Raw genomic sequence first — 16,678 nt, forward strand, 5'->3', positions numbered from 1 at the left:
TCAATCTTTTGAAATTGAAAAATCTTCTAATATGTGCATTTAATGTTATATATTTCCTTTTAAGTATGAGTCTATCTGCATCCTTCATATGACATTTTTATGGTTATTCAGTTCAAAAATATTTTCTTTTTTTTCTAGTTTAATTCCTACTTTAATCTGATTATTCAGAAGTAGTGCATTGCTTAAATTCTGAGCATTAAATGTTTGGGGATTTTTTTAAATTTTCTTTTTTTATTGATTCACTGTTTAATGTAAGAGAACATACTTTTTATGATTTTGGTCTTTTATTTAAAAAGCATTTATTTATTTATGACTGCATCTGGTCTCAATTGACTTCTCTAGTGGCTCAGCAGTAAAGAATCCTGTGATGCAGGAGACGTGAGTTCGATTCTTGGGTCAGGAAGATCACCTGCAGAAGGAAATGGCAGCCCACTCCAGTATTCTTGCCTGGAAAATTCCATGGACAAAGGAGCCTGGTGGGCTACAGTCCATAGGGTTGCAAAGAGTCAGACGCTACTGAGCACGCATGGTGGTCTTGGTTGTGGCACAAGCCTTCTCTCCAGGTGCCGAGGCTCAATAGTTGTTGTGTGGATATAGTTACTGGGTGGCATGTGGGATCTTAGTTCCTGACCAGGGATCAAACTGCTTTCCCTGCATTGGAAGGCAGATTCTTAACCACTAACCTGCAAATAATTTTATACTTAAGCCTGGGTATATGGTAGAGGAGTCATTACTTTTTAAAATTTATTTTTAATTGAAGGATAATTATAATACTGTGTTGGTTTCTGCCATACATCAACATGGATCAACCATAGGTATACATATATCCCCTCCCTATTGAGCCTCCCTCCCACCTTCCTCCCCATCCCACACCTTCAGGTTGTCACAGAGGAAGAGTCATTATTGAAAGTTATTCAAATTTATGGGTAAACTTCTCTGTGGGTTTTATAAATTCATTGGCAAGCTCTTTATTAGTAACAATGATTAGGTAGGTGAGAACATAACTGACTTCAGTGGACTAGGGTCAAAGATGTTATACCATTCTGTAAGGCTTGGGACAGTCCTTTAAAAGGATAAATTGTTATGTGTTTATTTGGATATTTATTTGGGAGATACAGCTGTTAATGATTTAATGCTCTATGCTCACTCTCTTTTATGAGCCTTAAAATAATTTTGTATCCTCTAGACACTGAATTCTCCATAAAAAGTATACAGAGGGAATACTGTTTGTTTTTTAGTTGTGACCTATGGGCTCTAGTTTCCTGACCAGGGATTGAACGTGGGCTCCCTGCATTAAGGGCAGGGAGTCTTAGTCACTGGACCACCAGGGAAGTCTCACACTCACCTATATTTTTTCAGCTGTGCAATAGTCTGCATATGTTGAAGAGGATTCTACAGATAGATGCAAGCATCTGATCATTTCTTTGATCTATGTACGTAATGAAACATTTTGTTATACATCTCTATTTATTCTTAAAGTTGGAGCTTTATTGTGTATTTGAGTTAAAAATTATGTGTAGGCACATGATATTCCGTACAATTTTAGCTCAAGGTAATATTTTATTTCAGGATTTTTGTTATAAAAAGAGGGCAGGAATCTGATCAAAACAATAACGATGTTTGATAAGACACAACTCAAGCCTTTTTAATACTACTATTTGTTGTTGATATCATTTTAAAAAGCTATTATTGTATGTGTATATAACGTCGTTTTAGGCAGAACAGCCAATTGCCTGCAGGTCAGGAACCTTCCTTTACCCTTCCCAGGCAGTTCAGGTTGAGATCTGGCCGGAACCTTGGCAACGCGACGCCGGTTTCCGGCGGGCTCTTTAGAGTGAGGAACAGCTTCGGGCCGAAGGACCATGAGAGGGCCGGATCCGGGTCCCGAACCTACGATGGAGGGGGACGTGCTGGATACTCTAGAGGCGCTGGGGTGAGTAGTCCTGGGATCGCCTTTCCCCGGAAAACGTAAGCTGTCTCTCTCCGTGGATGCCGCAGTCTCCCCCATGTGGGCCTCCGGTGGGCTCCTGCCGCTCGGTGCAGGCCTCCTTCCCTGCCTCGCTGCCTCCGGCGCCGACGGAGTTAAGAGGGAGGCGGGAGAGAAATCCGTTTGAGGGGTGGAGCAGGCCTGAAAAGCTAGGGCGCGTGGCCCCCTTTCCCGAACTCCTTGTTTCGAAACTCTGCAACGGGGACCCACGGCAAAGGCGCGGAGGGGCCCGGCTGGCAGCACTTCTTTGGGAGAAAGTGTTGCTGCCTCGCGGGGGCTATTTTTCAGAGGCTCTGGAAGTCCAGAGTACAGCTGTTGTTTCCTACCTCTTACAACGTGTGGCTTAATTAGGGCCCCGGGGCAAATCACTCCTGTTTCCTTGACCAGAGAAGGAGTTTTTAATTCAGTGTGAATCCATTCATTCAACTGTTTCTTCCATCCATTAACAACATATTAATTTGATGTTAACTTGTATTCACTAATGTGTATTTTATGTGCTAGGCCAAGGAAAAAGAGTTTTCAGATTACTACTAGTTTAACTAGTCGTGAAATGTATAGTCTGCTGGTGTTTGCAATTCAGAGTGGTGAGTCTGTGAAAGCTCCTGGAATGATGTTAATACTTAAAGGCATGGGAATAAATACATGCAAGATAGATTCTTCCTCAGCCATAATCCTGTTTTTTTTCACAGCCTTTATCCCTATTCCAGATTATCTTGTCCTTCACATTTGTTATTGTCTCTTGAACATCCACCCTCTCCACTCGCTAATACACACGCAAAAATCAGCTCTGGGAGAACAGGTGCTTTACCTGTTTTGTTCCTCAGAACATCTTACAGTCAGGTCTAGTACAATAAATAGTGGTTGAATGAATGGGTGAATGAATGGTGCTTTTGAACTGTGGTGTTGGAGAAGACTCTTGAGAGTCCTTTGGGCTGCAGGGAGATCCAACCAGTCCATTCTGAAGGAGATCAGCCCTGGATGTTCTTTGGAAGGACTGATGCTAAAGTTAAAACTCCAGTACTTTGGCCATCTCATGCAAAGAGTTGACACATTGGAAAAGACTCTGATGCTGGGAGGGATTGGAGGCAGGAGGAGAAGGGGATGACAGAGGATGAGATGGCTGGATGGCATCATTGACTCGATGGACATGAGTTTGAGTGAACTCCAGGAGTTAGTGATGGACAGGGAGGCCTGGTGTGCTGCAATTCATGGGGTCGCAAAGAATCAGACACGACTGAGCGACTGAACTGTACTGAATGAAGAAAGGTTCAAAGCACAGAGTGCACAGAGGTAGGCATAGGGCCAGACAGTTGAGGGTCAAAAAAGGGAATTTGAGGTAGGCTGATACAGCTGGAGGGCAGAGAGCAAAGAGCAGTGTTGAAGACTGGATTGATGAGATTTAGGTGAGGAACAGGGCTTGCAGCACCTTTTAGGCCATGTTGTGGATTTTGTTCTTTGTCATAACAGAAGTGCAACATGATTAATGAATTTGAAAAGGGGAGTGTTTAGATGTCTAGTTTAAAAAGTTCTGTCAGCATGGTAGAGAATAGATTGGAGAATTTTTTAGTAGTCTAGGCAAGAAGTGATGCTTGCTTAGTGGCAGTAGATATAGAAAGAAGTACATTACTGGTCTTGGGCTCCCCATGTGGCACCGTGGTAAAGAATCTGCCTGAATGCTGGAAATGCAGGTTTGATCCCTTAGTCGGGAAGTAGGAGGAAATGGCAACCCATTCCAGTATTCTTACCTGGAAAGTTTCATGGACAGAGGAGCCAGACAGACTACAATCCATGGGGTTGCAAAGAGTCTGCACACCTGTACACATTACTGGTCTTAGTGATTAATTGAATTAGATATTAGAGCTGAAGGAGATGATATTGATGATTCATTGATAAGTATTTATTGAGCAATAAAATAAAATGATACACTTTGGAATCTCAGTTGGACAGGGAAGAAAGTGAAGACAGCCAGGAGCTAGTAAATACAGAGAATACAGAGGAACCATAGAAACAGAGGTAGAGATGGTATCAAGTGTGGTCAAAAGAGCAAGTTGGAAGGTAGAATAAGTAGGCTGTGGTCAGGGAGTGACTTGTTCAGATTCGTGATTTTGGATGTGGTTTAGTTCCAGGTGATGGTGTGGCTTATTAACGTGTAGTGGCAAAGGTTGGAAAAGAGGCTGAGAACTCAGGGTATTGGAAAGGGTATACATATGGATTTTGAAGAAACTCAGTATCATTAAAAGACAATAGGAATGGAGAGGAAACTGAGCACAGGGAATGCTGACGAGCATCCAAGAGATTGATCAGTGAGAACCGTGAGAGAAAGGGTGGCACATCTGGCGGGCCTGGGCCTGGAGCGAGCAGGGGACATTCACGAGAAGATGGAGTCAGTCAGAAAACAGGCGGACGCTCTAAGTAGACGTTTCTCCAGGGAAGACATGCACACGACCAGAAAGTACACGAAAAGTGCTCAACGTTGTTCATTATTGGAGAAATGTGAAAGCTACAATGCAGTCACCTCGCACTGGTCAGAATGGCCATCTTCAAAAAGTTTACAAGTAATAAGTGCTGGAGAGGATGTGGAGAGAAGGGAGGCCTCATACACTGTTGGTGGGGATGTAAATTGTTAAAGCCATTTTGGAGAGCAGGATGGAGGTTCCTTAAAACAAAAAATAGAACTTCCATATGATCCTGCATCCCACTCGTGGGCATACATCTGGAGAAAACCATACTTTGAAAAGGTATATGAATGGCAGTGTTCACTGCAGCACTATTTATAATAGCCGCAATAGGGAAGCAACCTAAATGTCCATCGACAGAGGGAATGGGTAAAGATGTGGTCTATTTATACAGTGGAATATTACTCAGCCATAAAAGAGTGAAATAATGCCATTTACACAACATGGATGGACCTAGAAATTAAGTGAAATAAGCCAGTCAGTGATAAATGTCATATAGTATTGGTTATATGTGCAATCATATAAGTGATACAAAAATGAACTTACGTACAAGACAGAAGTAGACCCACAGGATGTAGAAAACAAACGTATGGTTGCCAAAGGGGAAAGATGTTGGGAATAGGGGTAAATTAGGAATTATATATATAAAATAAATTATAAAATAAACAGGGACCTACTATATGGCACAGGGAACTATACTCAATATTTTATAAAAATCTATATGGGAAAAGAATCTGAATAGAAAGATACATTTGTACATATAGCCGAGTCACTTTGTTGTACATCTAAAACTAACAACATTGTAAAACAACTTTTCAATTTAAAAAAAGCTAGGAGCAGTGAGTGATATGGGATGCTGTATTGGGAAGCAAGGAGAGCAAAACCCCACTGTTTGACGTTTAGGCACTTATGAGAGAAATACCCAAAGCTTGGAGTAGTGGTTATAAATCTTTCTGAGAAGACATTGACAGAATAGGAGAGTTGTTCTTTATGGATGGAACATAGAGGAAGAGTTTGGGAAATAGGAAGAAGTGGAGAGCTGAATCAGAGACAAGCCAGTAGGGTGAGTAAATGACGGGGTGGGGGTGGGGGCAAAGGGGTCTCGTATTTTATATGTTGGCTTATGAAAACAGAAAAAAGAAAGTAATTGAGACCTTGACTGTGTCCTTTTGAAGATCTGCCAGTGGCCCTACTGGACTGAATTTGGTTCACCCAGCTTAAAGTAGTGTCATATCAGCAACTATGGTTCCACTGTGTATGGCCCTGGGGGAGTCTAGGCCTAGGGGAGTTGTCTCCAGTGTTTGCAATTAGAGTGGCACTTTCCTAATTGAACAAGTGATAGAACAAACTGGGCATGATAATACCTCTCTTATAGGATATTATTATAATGTGTTAATACACATACAGCATGGCACTGGCCTAAGATTAGTTTATAGATGTTAGTTGCTATTATTATGATTGTTACTAACTATTCATGTTAAATGCATTTATTTTTCTTTTTTACTTTTGCCTGTTTTAATGAGCTGAGGCATTAAGGATTGTGTATTCAAGATTTAGTATTTTGGGTGATTTAGTAAATTTTTGTTGAATTTTACAATTGGCATTTCAGTAAAAGTACCATCGCTAATAATATAAATTAGTTAAATATTTTTTGAGAGCCCATGATTGTTGCTTTATTGCAGAAATGAAAGCAAGTGGGGAGAAACAAGATGCTTACTATGAAATCTGAATGAGAGGCTCTGTAAGTCATGGTAGAAAGGTAACACCAGGGGAACCAGCCTTAGTTAGAGGAACAGAGAGAGGGTCTAGTGCTAGCTGACTGCGTTGCCTGGCCAGGTTATTTACTTTGTTTCCTTGTTAGTGTGGACAGAAGTTTGAGTTCACATGGCGCATCATGGGTCAAATCTGGTTTTAAAACAATGTCATCACTTGTTTATCTTCTGATATTACCTTGTGTAGTATAGTGTTAGTTGCTCAGTTGTGTCTGACTTTGTGATCCCATGGATTGTAGCCTGCCAGGCTCCTCTGCCCACGGGGATCCTACAGGCAACAATATTGGAGTGGGTTGCCGTTTCCTTCTCCAGAGGATCTTTCCGACCCAGGGAGTGAACCCACGTCTCTTATGTCTGCTTCCTTGGCAGGCAGGTTCTTTACCACTAGCGCCACCTGGGAAGCCAGAATTAAGATGATTTTAACTTAAAAGCATTACTGTAAAGAGGGGATGATTGTAATATTCCTCTGGCCTGCTGCATAAGGCGGGTATCCTAACTTCATTACGCCCTAATTTCTTATCTGCAAAAGGGGACTTGAAAAAACCCTTCCTAAAATATGACCAGAGAATTTAGAGAAAAAGAAATGCAAATCACCTTTAAATGTATGAAAAGGATACAGTCCTGCCATAAGAGAAATGTAAATTAAAACTATACTGAGAAAACCATATGGTCAACAATCCAAATGTTTGGCAACTTTGGTGAGTTATGGGTAATGGATACTCTTGTATTTTAATTGTATAATCCTTGTATAGGAAAACTTTATAGTATCCAGCAAAGTTACATATTCATTTACCCTTTGATCCAACAATTGCACCTCTAGGAATCTATCCCAGGTATACAGTGACAAGAATTTGCCCGATTTTTTTTTCTTTGTCTAATTTTTGATAATAGCAGAGCACTACAAAAAAACAAACTATCCTTCAGTGGGCGGATAGCAAATAAAATATGGTACAATCCAGACAGTGGAGTACTGTACAACCATAAGTATGACTGAATAATATCTTTGATTTCCAATATATATAGATATGTGTGTGCATGTATATATGTTTTAAAAAAGGAATAAAACAGTAGATAGTAGGCTGCCTTTTATCTAAACAAGTACATGTTAGTGTGTGTGCATGCATGTATGGACTCCCCAGGTGGTGCAGTGGTAAAGAATCTGCCTGCCAGTGCAGGAGCTTCAGGAGACGCGGGTTTGATCCCTGAGTCGGGAAGATCCCCTGGAGAAGGAAATGGTCACCTTCTCCAGTATTCTTGTCTGAAAACCCCATGGACAGAAGAGCCTGGTAGGTTACAGCCCATGGGGTAGCAAAGAGTCAGATGCAACTGAGTGACTAAGCACTCACGTGTGTGTGTGTGTGTGTGTGCATGTGTGCCTGTGTGCATGTATATATATTTTTTAAAACATGGTTTGACTCCCCAAATTAATACATGTGATTTCCTCTGAGGAATGGAGGAAACAGCAGAGGGAACCGCATTAAGATTACAAGCTAGATTTGTCTGAATGTACCATGTGTTGTTTTTGACATTGAAGCCATATAAACATTTTACATAATGATAAAGCAAACCTAGAATGAAATCAAAACATAAAAAGACAAATCTCTTTTAAAAAAAAAAAGCAAAAAGAAAAAACTCTGTCAATATATTGTGTAGGATTTAATCACATGGAAAGAAATTGTTTTCCTATACACCGAAGAATTGATGCTTTTGAACTGTGATGTTGGAGGAGACTCTTGAGAGTCCCTTGGACTGCTAGGAGATCCAACCAGTCCATTCTAAAGGAGATCAGTCTTGGGTGTTCATTGGAGGGACTGATGTTGAAGCTGAAACTCCAGTACTTTGGCCATCTGATGCGAAGAGCTGACTCATTTGAAAAGACCCTGATGCTGGGAAAGATTGAGGGCAGGAGAAGGGGACGACAGAGGAGGAGATGGCTGGATGGCATCACAGACTCGATGGACATGGATTTGGGTGAACTCCGGGAGTTGGTGATGGACAGGGAGGCCTGGCATGCTCTGGTTCATGGGGTTGCAAAGAGGGGGACAAGACTGAGCGACTGAACTGAACTGGAATGGATTCTAGAAACAAAAATATAAATTGTTTTCAGTAATTTTATTAGTAATAATGCTGTTTTTTCTATTCTGAAACTATGTAATTTATATTTTTATATTTGTTGCTGTTTAGTCACTGAGTTGTGTCTGACTCTGCGGCCCTCATGAACTGTAGTCCACCAGCTCCTTTGTCCATAGCATTTTTCAGGCAACAATACTGGAGTAGGTTGCCATACTAGGATTCTATGTCATAAGAAACCAGAATTTGCATTGTAAGAGAAAAACAGATCAAAATGTAAAGCAAAATAGGTAAAAACCCTATAATTCTAAATCTGAATTGAAAATAGCAGTGTGAACTCCTGATGTAATTTCTCTTAAAAAGGTACAGTTGCAGTGACTAACCTTTACTGCCAGATTATGTATTCTAAATAAATACCATTGAAGAGAATCAGGGCTTCTTGGAGAAATGGCCAGCTGCAGGTAAAAGGCAAGAACATATTGTCATAGAAATCAAGAAAAATATTCAAAGAATTCTGGGAACTAGTCAGAGAACTCATTGACTAACATGAATGGGCTCCCACTAATCAGAGATAGGACAATTTGATTATCAAATGACAAATAACTGCAGTGGATTAAAACCCAGCAAATGTGCTAAAACTTAAAAAGTTTGTAACGTGGGGGAAAAAAAGTTCAGGTACACTAAGAACAATAAAAGAAAACTGATACAAATTCAGTTAACATACGTAAAAGTGGTTTGAAAATTTAAGGTTCTATTCAAATATACTTTGTAGCAGTGTTTAAAAGTATAAACTTATAAAAGAAATAAGAGTAAAATAATCTCATACATCCCTTTCGGCTTTAAGTTTTTAAATTTAAAATTTGCATCCGTTCTCCTTTAACTGTTACTTTTTTCTTATTCCTATAACTAGTATAGTTATTACTCTGTTTGACTTTGTTATATGTAATATTTATCTTAAAATAGGTTGATAATTTTACTAAAAAACTTTGAAACAAAAAAATGAAATGGTAGTTATGTAGAGCAGAAACCAGCAAACTATTTTTATAACAAACCAGAGTAAAACTTTTAGGTTTTGCTGGCCATGCTTTCTCTGTCACAAATATAGGGAAACAGTCAGATAGATGGATACATTTATTGTCTGTGTTCCAATAATATTTTATTCACAAAGAAGCAGCAGACTTTGATTAAAAAGTATTACATGTATTAGGGTTTTGCTTATTGTTTTGATCTTTTATATTTTCCTTTTTAGGTATAAGGGACCACTGTTAGAAGAGCAAGCGCTTACAAAGGCAGCAGAGAGTGGACTGTCTTCACCTGAATTTTCAGAGCTCTGTGTTTGGTTAAGCTCTCAAATAAAATCACTGTGCAACTTGGAAGAAAGTATCACTTCAGCTGGTATTGCTATTTAGTTTTATTTATTTTTTCTGTTTACTAGTAAAATTAAATGATAGGTTATGATTTACAGTTTTATCTATAATGTGCTCACTGTACAAAGAAAAGTCGTTAATACAAAGAACTTCAGTATGTGATTTAAATATCTTTCAATTTAATTTCACATTGATTAACCCAAAATTATTTCTTAAATTTATACAAAATTATAAATATTGTTTATCTGCTGTCTTGAACTTAGTATTGAATTTGGTTATTAAAAAGTTTAGTTTTTGAATACTTCATTTTTGGAATTAAGGGTTTGTTTGTTTGTTTTTCCTGTAAAGTATGTGTAATCCCTAATTTAAGTTGTATTACCAAACCTATAACTCAGGACATGGATTCACATAGGAATACATTTATAAAAAATTCCTCTGCTAGTTTACAAGTTTTAATTCATTACTATTGGTAGCTGGAATTCTTGTGGGTCGTTGGTAGAAAATAAAAGTGTGTTGGGCATTTGCTATAAGATAAAAGTAGCATTCCCTTCTGATGCTATTCTTACTTTTCAAATTGTTTTTTTTTCCTTGCCAAATCTGATAGAATTCACCTGAAGTAAAGTAAAATAAGCTGCATCAGAACTTATGACACAAGTTCCCATGTAATTCGATTATGAAAGAAGGACAGGTGCTGAGGTTTAATTAGATGATTGCATTTATTATCTAAACCCATAAAAATACAATAGAAATGGATCATTTGCTCTGAAGCCAATTAATAATTATAGCCATAATAATGCTGTAATATTTCAGTTACTAACATAAAATATTTCCATTTTATCAGCTTTTATGGAAAGCCCTTTGGAAGATACTTATCAGAGATTTAAATATAAGAAGATTTACAATTTCATGATTAGATACTTACGTTCTTGAATTTAAGTGTCACTTTTTATATGTAGAAATATGTTTTGGTTACTTTAACCTAAGCTTACCTAATATGTTACTTTTGGTCACACATTTAAGGATTTAATGTTGAAGTGAAAATTTAGAATTGATATAAAATTAAAATCAACTAGTAGATTTGATAGTATCAGATTATGTTGTAAATATTTAGTAAATGTTTTATGCCTCTTCTTTTTTAAAGGGAGAGATGATCTAGAAAGCTTCCAGCTTGAGATAAGTGGCTTTTTAAAAGAAATGGCATGTCCATATTCTGTACTCATATCTGGAGATATTAAAGACCGCTTAAAAAAGAAGGATGATTGTTTGAAACTACTGTGTAAGTTACATTTCTTTGAACAGTTTAAATGCCTGTGTTTGATCTGGTTTGTGTTATTTTCAAGTCAAGATTTATGAACTATAATTAATGAAGCATTAGACATTTTGTGTATTAGAAAGGTTTTAATATTTGGCTTAAAATGTGAAACTGACTCAGATATTTGTATCACCGTAGGATAAATTCTACTAATGTACTCTCTAAGATTTCCATAACACTTATAATTTATTTGGCCAGTATAGATTACCCTTTGTTTATGACTAGTACTTTAGCAGTTTTTCCTTCACCTAATTCATCCCTTGACATTTATTACTAGTTGGCTAAAGTGGTGATCTCCAAAGTCCTGTTGAATGTTAAAACTCTCTGAAATTAGGCTGCTAAGCAAATTATTAGACGATAGGCACTTAGTGATAGTTCAGAAAATTTATTGATCACTTTCTATTGTATTAGAAACTGCTCTAAGCATTAGGGATATATCTGTTTAAAAGAAAATTGTGCCCTTGTGCCACTTGGATTCTGGTGCATGTGGCCTGTGTTTCATCAGGGATGAACTTGAAGTACAGATTACCCTATGTCTAAACAGTTACTATAAATAACAGATGCATTTGTTTACATTGGGTCCCTTAAATTTTTTTCAAATTTAGTTAGTATAATTTCATGCTATTTTGAAAGTTCTACAAACAGTGATCTCTTGAAAGAATTTTTCTAGCATCTTCTATTATTGAAGATTTCTGTTATTTAGGTTGTACCATTTATAAAAAGATGCGCATGATCTATTCCTTTATGCTCTAGTGTTAAGATGTTAATTTCATTACAGCAGAAATCATGTTTATGTGTTTAGTGGTGATGATCAAAATCTCAGTTGAATTATCTTGTGCGTTGGGGAGAATGAACATTATGTGCCCCCATTTCTTACACTCTTTCCTTGTCTTCCTCCCATTCAGTGTGAGTCACTGACTTAATGAACCATTATTAATGGGAGGGCACAATAACCCATAAGTGTATTAGGACTAAAGGAAGCTAAGAAGCACTGGCTATGAGGAACTTGTATACTCTTTATATTAGTCAATGAGAACTATGTAAATCATGTTTCCCTTTTTGCCTTTGCTTCTAAGAAGCTCAGCAATAATAGTACTGTAAGTTTCTGATCCAAGTAAAGTATAGAGGAACTATAAGAGAGGTTGGTATAGTTTTTTTTCTGATTTATAAAAATACATGCTTGAGAGGTAGGGTGAAATGGAGGATTAGTATAGGGAGAATTAGTGTAAATGAGTACAGAGTTTCTGTTAAGGAAAATGAGAAAGTTCTGGAGTTGGATGGTGGTGATGGTTATACAGCTATGTGAATCTACTTAAAGCCACTGTATACTTAGAATAGTAAATTTCATGTTACTTGTTGGAAAATTATATTCTTATCATAGGAATCTTACAAAGTAGATAAATATGTATAAAAAATAATTTATCATTTCACTCCCCAGAGACAGTCATGAATAACTTTTCAGTGTATTTCCTTTTCCTTCTTTTTCCTTTGTACACACATGTTTAAATAAGATTGAGATTTGTTTCATGTGTAATTCTTGCTCTTCCTCTTTTTCATTTAATATATCTATTTTCCCATCACTTAGTATTTTTTGAAAAAATGATTTAAATTGGCTACATAGCTTTCTACACTATGGACATTTTTATTTAATAGATTTCAAATTTAGAGGTATTTGGATTTTTTATATTTTAAGTTAATTACTTCGTTCATATTTTTGGATGCTTTTACTTAGAGATTTATGAACATTAAAAAAATTCTGTCTGGATATATATTGCCATATTTTGTTCCAGAAAGATCCTGTTAGTAATCTTACCAGCATATATTTCATCTTTAGTTTTACTACCTTTAAAACATACTGCTTTAATAAGTGGCATGTTCTGAGAATTGTTGGCATTGTGTGTACAACTAAAAGGGCCAAATTGCTTACTATATGAAGAGCTTTTATAAAGATAAAAACTCACTGGGAAAATATGTAAAGTACATAAGGCATGAAATGGCATCCTACAGAAAAAAGTTTTTTAAAAATTGCTTCTAAGCATTTAAAGATGCACAAAGTTAGAGTTGCAAAAAAAAGAAATCATTTTTCACTTACCAGGCTAGCAAATACCAGGAAAAAAAGTCGTAAGTAAGCATTCTCATATGCTACTTCCAGGTATTGAAGTGTGGTGGTAGAATAATTGGGACCATCTTTTTGGAAAGGCAAATTTTCAGTAACACAGGTAAAATTCATCTGTTTTTTGAATTGGCAGTTCAGTGACTAGTAGTTCATACTGAGTGTACAGAGATATATGAAAAGAATGTTCATTATGGCATTGTTTATTGTTAAATAGAAATAGTACACCTTCGAGTGATACCATGATCAGTTCAGTTCAGTAGCTCAGTTGTGTCCGACTCTGCGACCCCATGGACTGCAGTACACCAGGCCTCCCTGGTCCATCACCAGTTCCCAGAGTTTACTCAAACTCCTGTCCATCGAGTCAGTGATGCCATCCAACCATCTCATCCTCTGTCATCCCCTTCTCCTCCCGCCTTCAGTCTTTTCCGGCATCAGGGTCTTTTCAAATGAGTCACCTCTTCGCATCAGATGGCCAAAGTATTGGAGTTTCAGCTTCAAAATCGGTCCTTCTAGTGAACACCTAGGACTGATTTCCTTTAGGATGGACTGGTTGGATCTCCTTGCAGTCCAAGGGATTCTCAAGAGTCTTCTCCAATACCACAGTTCAAAAGCATCAGTTCTTTGGCGCTCAGCTTTCTTTACGGTCCAGCTTTCACATCCATACATGACTACTGGATAAACCATAGCCTTGACTAGAGGGACCTGTGTTGGCAAAGTAATGTCTCTGCTTTTTAATATGCAGTCTAGGTTGGTCATAACTTTCCCTCCAAGGAGTAAGCATCTTTTAATTTCACAGGTGCCGTCACCATCTAGAGTGATTTTTGGACCCCCCCAAAATAAAATCTGCCACTGTTTACCCATCTATTTGCTATGAAGTGATGGGACCAGATGCCATGATCTTAGTTTTCTGAATGTTGAGTTTTAAGCCAGCTTTTTCACTTTCTTCTTTCACTTTCATCAGGAGGCCCTTTAGTTCTTTTTCACTTTCTGCCATAAGGGTGGTGTCATGCCACCCTGATACCATGATAGAGCCTTTAGAATGAGAGTAGATAAAATGTGTAAATATGGAATGATCTCTGGAATATATTGGCAAAGAAATACACAGAAGATGTATACTCTTGTTTCTGTAGTAGAAATAAAAGTGTATAGATGGTAGAAACATATACTAAATATACATATACATATATGCTTAAAAAGATACCCAGAAACTAACATTGGTGATTGCTTTGGGGTGGGGAGTCTGAGAATCTGTATGAGAAGACTTATCACAGTATTATTGTCCATCTGCGTGGATTAGCATTTTGAATACTAGACTGAACTCTTGTTTGTACTCTTATGTACAACATGTTTCTGTAGAATGAAGACAGACTTCAGCCGTGGTTCCAAAATATAAATTTTTGAAGAACGGTGATCTGTTTTAATGAAGTTTTAAAATCAGAGGGACCTTGGCATAGTTGTCATAAGCAAAGTTTGATATGTATTGGTCTTAGCTTTTTGTGGATTCCTTAGACTATTATGTGTAGATTACATGGAAAAACCTTTAATTAGTGGCTCTCAATCCTGTCGGTGAGAATCACCTTGGCTCTAAAACCATACAGATTCCCAAATCGAACTTAAGATGTTCTGGTTCAGAATCTCTAAGGGTGGGATCCTTGTACTTTTAAACAGTTTCTCAGATATCTTTTCCTGCTCTACTGAAGTTGAAACTATTATATTAAATTGTGAGTGTATAAATTTAACTGAAATGAAAACAAATGAACCCCCGGTATCTGTCTTTACTGTTCTGAAAGTTAATTTTAAAAAGACTAATGATTTAATTTTTTGCTTTCCAAAATGATGTGGGTTTTTTTTTTTTTACTATTTTTTTAAATTGAAATATCATTCATATAAATATTATGTTAGTTTCAGGTGTACCACATAATGATTTGACCTTTGCATATGTTGTGAAGTGGTCACTGTGGAAATTGTAGTAGCCATCTGTTTCCATAAAAAGTTACTACAATATTATTGACCGTATGCTTTAAATTATATATCACATCCCCGAGGCTTATTTCTTTTCTAAGTGGAGGTTTGTGCCTTTACCTGTTATACCCCCACCTCCGCAGCCTGCTCTCGGCCACTGCCTTTTACTTCTCAGTATGTGAGAGTCTGTTACCATTTTGTTGTATTTTTTCTATCTAAGATTTTTGAGTAATTTTTAGAAAGCTGACTGTTGAAAGGATGAAATGGTGACTGTGAAAGGACTTGTGAAGTCTGGAGTGGTCTGTCCTAAAGGTGGTTTTACAGATTGCTCTCTCTGCTTATAGATCACTTAAAGCTATACATTCTCCCTTGGCTTGAGCTCTGCATATCAGAGAGAGAGTAATTTTTCAGCTCTATACATTCCTGAAGATTTTAATGTTGTTCTTTTACTGATGGGTCCCTCCTACTAGACTTTAGACTCTGAATAGGCATTATTTTTAAAATTTCTTTCTGCCCTTTTTTAAAATTTCCTTCTGCCCTCTTTATTATTTCTTTCTGTGATAAGAATACTCAATGTAAGATTTACCCTCTTAGCAAATCTTTAAGTATACAACACAGTATTGTTAACTGTAAACTGTTACAATGAAACTGTTAACTGAATATAATACAGTATTATGCTGTAAAGTAGATCTCTAGGACTTATTCATCTTATGTAACTAATATATGTCAGACTTTGCTTATGAGGACTGTGCCAAGATCCCTCTGATTTTGAAACTTCAATAAAATGGATCTGCTGTTCTTCAGAAATTTGTATTTAACAAATATCCTGTTTCTTCCCTAGATTGGTGACCACCATTCTACTTTCTGTGTTAGGAGTTTTAGATTCCTCATAAAGATGGTGTCATTAGTATTTGTGTTTCTGCATCTGGCTTGTCTCACTTTGCATTTTCCAGGTTCATCCATGTTGTCACAAATGACTGGATTCCCTTCTTTTTAAAGCTGGGTAATACTCCATTGTATACACATACCACATTCTCTTTATCCATTCAGCTGTTGAAGGACACGTAGGTTGTTTCCCTGTCTTGGCTATTATGAACAGTACAGCAGTGAATATGGTAGGGAAGACCTCTTTGAGATCCTCACTAAAGGTCCTTTGCATGTATACCCACAAGTGGGATTTTTAAAGCATTCTTGTGCATTTTAACATTATTTGTTTTTCCCTTTTTTTATTATAGTATTTTTAAGTACAGAGCTTCAAGCTTTACAGATACTACAGAACAAGAAGTGTAAAAATTCTCAATTCGATAAAAATAGTGAAATTTATCAGGAAGTTCAGGCTATCTGCGATACCCTTGGGATTCCCAAGTCAACAACTTCTGACATTCCGCTTATGCTAAACCAAGTGGAATCAAAGGTATTGTATTTGTTTTATTTTTTATTTCCCGCAAATTCAATTAAATGCTAACATGTAACACTGGCATGCTGCAGTCCATGGGGTCTCAGAGAGTCAGACATGGCTTGGCGACTAAACAACAGCAGCAAATGTATTAAATTTTATTTATTTATTTTTGGCTGTGCTGGGTCTTCATTGCTGCGCAGGCTTTTCTTTGGTTTTGGAGAGCGGGAGTTATTCCCT

General features: G+C 37.2%; 1 protein-coding gene across 3 annotated transcripts in view; it reads left to right on the forward strand.

Annotated features, from left to right (window-relative positions):
• The window catches only part of FAM98B (family with sequence similarity 98 member B), a 109,692-nt gene that overhangs the window by 74,624 nt on the left and 18,390 nt on the right, over positions 1-16,678 (forward strand). For 2 of the 3 annotated variants that reach the window (XM_069596023.1, XM_069596022.1), the window contains exons 3-6: positions 1,768-1,933; positions 9,535-9,680; positions 10,794-10,928; positions 16,278-16,456. In XM_069596023.1, the coding sequence (XP_069452124.1) occupies positions 1,863-1,933; positions 9,535-9,680; positions 10,794-10,928; positions 16,278-16,456 (531 nt within the window). In that variant the 5' untranslated portion in view covers positions 1,768-1,862. Of the gene's footprint in view, positions 1-1,459; positions 1,934-9,534; positions 9,681-10,793; positions 10,929-16,277; positions 16,457-16,678 lie in introns of those variants that run through there. The other variant, XM_069596024.1, reaches the window with a different exon arrangement.

Source organism: Ovis canadensis, chromosome 7 (genome assembly GCF_042477335.2).
Source record: "Ovis canadensis isolate MfBH-ARS-UI-01 breed Bighorn chromosome 7, ARS-UI_OviCan_v2, whole genome shotgun sequence".
Lineage (NCBI taxonomy): Eukaryota > Metazoa > Chordata > Mammalia > Artiodactyla > Bovidae > Ovis > Ovis canadensis.